The sequence below is a fragment of the Charadrius vociferus genome, unplaced genomic scaffold (assembly GCF_000708025.1).
Source record: "Charadrius vociferus isolate BGI_N301 unplaced genomic scaffold, ASM70802v2 scaffold88, whole genome shotgun sequence".
Taxonomy (NCBI): domain Eukaryota; kingdom Metazoa; phylum Chordata; class Aves; order Charadriiformes; family Charadriidae; genus Charadrius; species Charadrius vociferus.
This window is the reverse complement of record NW_009649619.1, coordinates 3,609,535-3,615,335: the sequence shown is the minus strand read 5'-3', so window position 1 is coordinate 3,615,335 and position 5,801 is coordinate 3,609,535. Positions and strand designations below refer to the sequence as shown.

Genomic DNA, 5,801 nt, shown 5'->3' with positions numbered 1-5,801 from the left:
TTGCAGCAAAGCCAGGAGTGCATTGGCTGTCTGCCATTGTTCCAACACACCATATCAATGCTCTCATCTTTTTCTTCATCATCAGTAATCTGACAATTGATTTTTTTGCCTTCATTATTCCGTTAGTCATATTCTATTTGTCCTTCATTTCTATGGTGATTTGCACACTGAAAGTCTTTCAGGACAGTAAGGCTTGGGAAAACTTCCGCACTTTAACTGACTTACTGCTTCGTTTTGAACCCAACCTAGATGTTGAGCAAGCTGAGGTGAACTTTGGATGGAATCACTTAGAGCCGTACATTTATTTTTTACTCTCGGTATTCTTTGTCATTTTTTCCTTCCCTATAGCAAGCAAAGACTGTATACCATGCTCAGAGTTAGCTACCATCTCGGTTTTCTTCACAGTGACAAGTTACATGAGTTTAAGCACGTGTGCAGAACCTTACACACGAAGAGCATTAATGACTGAGATAGCAGCGGGTTGCTTATCCCTGTTGCAGGTATTACCTGGGAATTTTGGCTACTTGAAATTCTTAGGTAAAACCTTCTTTACCGTTCCCATAGGCCATTTCTTTGTGTTAAATGTAAGCGTCCCGTGCCTTCTGTTTCTGTACTTGTTCTATCTTTTCTTTAGAATGGCACAACTGCGGAACTTTAAAGGCACCTACTGCTACCTGGTCCCATACCTGGTCTGCTTTATGTGGTGCGAACTGTCTGTGGTCATTCTGCGGGAGTCCTCTGGCATTGGGCTCGTTCGTGCATCAATCGGTTATTTTCTGTTTCTCTTTGCGCTCCCCGTGCTAGGTGTAGGCATTGCACTGATGTGTCTTATCCATTTCATTAAGTGGTTTGTGTCGCTGGAGCTCGTGAAAATTGTAGTGACGCTGGTTTTGTGCGCTGTTCCTTTGCTCTTCCGCTGGTGGACAAAAGTTAACTTCTCTGTAGTTGAAATGGTTAAATCCCTCACTCGAAGCTCGATTGTGAAACTCATCCTGGTGTGGATTACAGCTGTAGTGTTGTTCTGTTGGTTCTATGTGTATCGATCAGAGGGAATGAAAGTTTACAACTCTACCTTGACATGGAATCAGTATGCTTTCCTCTGTGGACCCCGGTCGTGGAAGGAGACCAACATGGCACGTACTCAGATTTTATGTAGTCACCTGGAGGGACACAGAGTGACGTGGACTGGGCGGTTCAAGTATGTGCGTGTTACGGAAATCGACAATAGCGCAGAATCTGCAATAAATATGCTTCCACTTTTTATTGGCGATTGGATGAGATGCTTGTATGGTGAAACCTACCCTCTTTGTGACCCCAAAAATGTTACGCTGGAGGAGGAAGAATTGTGTCGTCTCAAGTATTTGACAAAGCATAACTGCCACATGAAAATGTTTGATCGGTACAAATTTGAAATAACTGTGGGCATGCCTTTCAGTAGCAAAAATGGAACCAAGTCTATAGAGGAGGATGATATAACCAAAGATATTGTGCTGAAGGCAAGCAATGAGTTTAAAAAAGTGTTGTTGAACTTGAGGCAAGGAAGTATAATTGAATTCAGCACAATTCTGGAGGGTCGTCTTGGCAGTAAATGGCCTGTCTTTGAACTGAAAGCAATCACTTGCTTGAATTGCATGTCTAAACTCTTACCTGCAGGAAGGCATGTGAAAATAGAGCATGACTGGAGGAGCACAGTGCATAAAGCCATTAAATTCGCTTTTGATTTTTTCTTCTTCCCATTCCTGTCAGCTGCATAATGAGCTCTCGTATCGGTTCAGTGGTATCTTCAGTGTACGCTGCATTTGCACTACCAAAGGTTTGGCTTCGTAAAAGGGAAAAAAAGAAACAAACACCTTGCTGTAGCAATGCTCAAAATGTATGCTGATGTAGAGCACTGATTGAGTTTTGTAAGTGCACACACTGTATCCTGACTTCAAACCCTGTATGACTGAAGTAATATATACTAGTTTAGTATTATAAATGAATGCAGGGGGTTGCTGCTGACTAATTGCATGGAGACTATTTTGTCCAAAATGGGTATATATTTGCCTGTGGTACAACACTAGATGCATTCACTTGCTCGATGTTAAAAGCACTTTACTCTTTAAATATTCACAACGTGCCCGTTTGTATTTTCACAGGTATGATTTAGAATAGGTAGCTGACAACACCTTATGTTGCATATATTGCTAGTATTTATTTGGTGTTTTCTAGAAAAAAAGTGATCTTATAGTCAGTACCTGGTGGTGATATCTGCGTACAGAATTCATTGTTTCACTATTTTTCCGGAAGATAGTGACTTTAATGGGTTTTTTTTGAAAGGGCACACCATTTCGCACCCCAGCAAGGTTGTAAAAAGTTGTCAAGCTTCCATTTTGCGTTAAATATTCTGTAAAAAATACGCTATTTGTTCTGATTGGTTATGATAGCCACATATATGACACTAAGGTGTAATCCACGCTGGTGTGTGAAGGACAGACAGCAGAGAGTAAGGCTGGTATTGAGGTGGTACCAGTAACGGACAAGCCAAAGCAACTGAAAATAGTACCTAAAAGTCTACAGTGGAAACTGAAATAGTATGTTTGTTTAATAATTTGTATTGTGCAAATAAACAGAAAATACAAACTTGAATTAAGCGGGTGCAACATTTGTTCATTATGCTTTGATATTGTGAGCAGTTGTTTACGTTGCGCTGATAACAGCTTTCACTGAAAAATACGATGTAGAATATTTAAAATTCTCTGGTGTGAGATACTTGCAGTTGTGCTTCATGTTACTTCAAGCGAGCAGTGAAATTGGAGTACGCCAGGTTTCTGTAGCTGTGAAATGTAGGCATGCTCCTTACCCCTGCTGTCTACGGGACTTACCACCAGTCATCACTGCAGGGTTGGGGCTGAGGGGGGGTGTTACCAGGGGAAACGCTCGATAGAGAAGGGGGAGTTTTGGGGAAAATGAGGTATCTGGCTGCACTCCAGCTATGAGCACCCTCTTGAACATCACCCTGGGCTGCAGTTGGGAAGAAGGCCAAAGCACCTACAGGCACGCTGCCCGGTTCCCGGCGGTGAGCCAAGCCTGACGCTGCAGAGCAGAAGCCTCCACCATCCAAAGCCAGGTAGGCATGTTTGAGCCCATCAGAAAATCCGTGAAGTCGAATCACCTCTTCTGGGTGCTTCTAGTTTTGAAAGCTGTCAACCATCTCTGTGTTTCCACCTGGGGAAAAGAAATGGTGTAAGGTGGCGGGTGAATGCAAATTGTGGCATGGTTTTGCTTACCTGGTCCCATTTGGGCTGGAAATAGGCCAACTTAGCCCTTTCTCCTCCTTTTGTTAGAATATCCATAGGTTCTTTTAAAATATCTAAACATTCTTGCTGGCTCTGAAATTTAAGCACAAAAAAATGCAGATTTTGTTGGTTTTTTACTTTTTTTCCCTTATATGCACATAATTGTGAAAATTCTATTCATATGTTTGTCAGGAGAAAAAAGGCAACAGTCTTGGTATTCAGAACTAGTGTTAAAAATTCATCTGTTTTTAGCTTTTACTCTTTGTAAGGATGTCAATTTGCTGACTTACTGTGGTGCATTTTGAAGAAATTATTACATACCCTGAAAAGGACAAATTGACTGAAGTCAGATGTGGGAAGTCTTGCAAGAGGAGGGAGCATGTTTTATTGATTTCTTTGGAAAGAGTTGCTTTTTAAGATGAGACAAAAGGGTCAATCCAGGTACCTCAGTTCCCATCTGTAACATAATACCGTTATGAGGCTTAACTCCAACAACTCTCAGACTTCTAGTTCAGCCTTTTCTGAGGAAATTATTAAGGGATATTGGCATATAACTGTTATTACATTTGCAAACTTAGAAGTATTGGCTACAACTTTCTAGTTCCTTGGAGGGGAGGAGCTCCCTCACAAATATTGATACCGATACTGGTCAAATTCCAAGTTACACTAATACCGCTTTATGCACTTATGTGGGAAAACAACCCCTGAATTAGCTAGATCTTGGAAAAAATAATTCATGTGCTCTGTAGTGACAGGTTCACGGAAAGAAGCATCTGACAAATTCAACTGTCTCCAACAGAGGTGGAAAGTTTTGATCACTAGTACATAGGAGGTCATTTTCCATACACAGAAGAGCTGAAAATGTATCCGAAAGTGAAAAACGAGGTAAATTTGACTTGAAGACCTTTTAAATAATGCCCTTTAATGCTAGTTCTCAAGTGTTCCTTCTTGATCCTTTTATATCTTTATGGAAGAAGCGGATATGTTAATGGCAATGTGATGGATAGGTACTCCGTTTCCTTGTCGGTCTAGTGTTCAGTGGTCTGAAACCTTTAGCAAACAAATATTTTCTTTCTAAGTCGTCTCTTAGCTGACAAGCACAAAATCACTAACACTTAATAAGCAATTGCAATTCCAGGCAAGGTGGTTTTGCAAGGGGTGTTTCTATCTGCTTCACATCTTGGAAGCAAACAGAGCACAAAATAACTTTGTTCCGCTCATGTGTGCTACAGCTCTATAGTCCAAACCAGTCCATCTTCTAGATTGCAGAGAGTCAGAACGTGGCAGCTGCTGTTAATTATTCAATTAATCCTACATTTATTATTTTCTTACTCAGTTTTGAAGACATGATGAATTATAAACAGTTCCAAAGATAGGTGCCCTTTCTCTAGGCTGATAATTCAATCTTTTGAATTAGTATTAATTAACTGAAGAGGAGGAGGAGGATATTACATGGCTATTGACACATCTAAATTAGGTTCAGCTATTCTTCTGTAAGCTCAGCTTTAGCATTTAGAATGTACAGAATTTAGAGTAAATATTCATTATTTGAATTTCATCCTCAAAGTAACATGAAAAAGTACTGCTTGTTCTCCAAACTGGTACATTCTTCTATAAGCACAGAAAAACAACAAAACACATATAGAAATTCTGAATAATTTAAGAGCCCACTCTGTAATGACTAATAGCCTCTTGCAGTAGGCAAGAAGGCAACGAGTTTATATTTTGCATTTTGTCCGGTTCTTCCAGAGAAGGAAATGGGTAGATCTGTAGGAATTGCATGTGGTTTTATTTCCTAGAACTAAATGGTCTTCTCGGAAGTGCCATAAAATGGCTATTATTAATTGTTAACTTGCTTGCAATTTTTTTGTAATACAGGGTAATAAGAATGTTACCACTGGGGCAGCACAGTGCTTCCTTACATTCCTGCACAGCCAGTGCACTTGGGCCTTTGACGTAAAATAGTATGCCACCTTCCAGAGCACACCCATGGCTGGCTGCCTTTTGGCTTCTTTATTTCCAGTGAAAAAGGCAAAAAGGAGTTTCAAGCTTGTGAATACTTTCTTAATACTTTTGAAATCCATTGCAGCCTTTCAGGGTAAGGGTCACGTTCAGTAACAAATGAGGGAGGTTAAAAGAGGCCGTGCTCTGATCTCAGCTTCATAGTTGCAGTTGTTTGAACAGCAGATAGATGGGAAGGAAAACCAGTCATTCAGTTTAGAAAAATAGTAATCCATGCAGCAAAAATTAGGTGGAACTCACCAACTTGTAAAGAGATACATACCTGCTCTAGCAATTTCCTACATACATGCAAATGTTACTTAAATAAAAATAGGAAGCCTAGAAACCAACCAAACAAATCCCATTACTGTTTATATGCATTAATTAAGCCAATTCATTTGTCTTCCTATTATTACCCAAAAGATTTAATTAGCTTCTAATCTGGGGAAAAAAATAATCATTACCATCCTGCAACTTCCTCTTATAAATTATAGCCTAATGTGGAAAAGATGAGAGTCACCT

At 40.0% G+C, this 5,801-nt stretch overlaps 1 protein-coding gene across 1 annotated transcript in view; it reads left to right on the top strand.

Moving 5' to 3' along the window:
* WFS1 (Wolfram syndrome 1 (wolframin)) overlaps positions 1-1,754 on the top strand; it is a 36,366-nt gene extending 34,612 nt beyond the window's left edge. The window contains exon 7 of the mRNA XM_009890535.1: positions 1-1,754. This exon is cut by the window's left edge and continues 97 nt beyond it. Coding sequence (XP_009888837.1) covers positions 1-1,754 — 1,754 coding nt within the window.
* Positions 1,755-5,801: the final 4,047 nt, after the last annotated feature.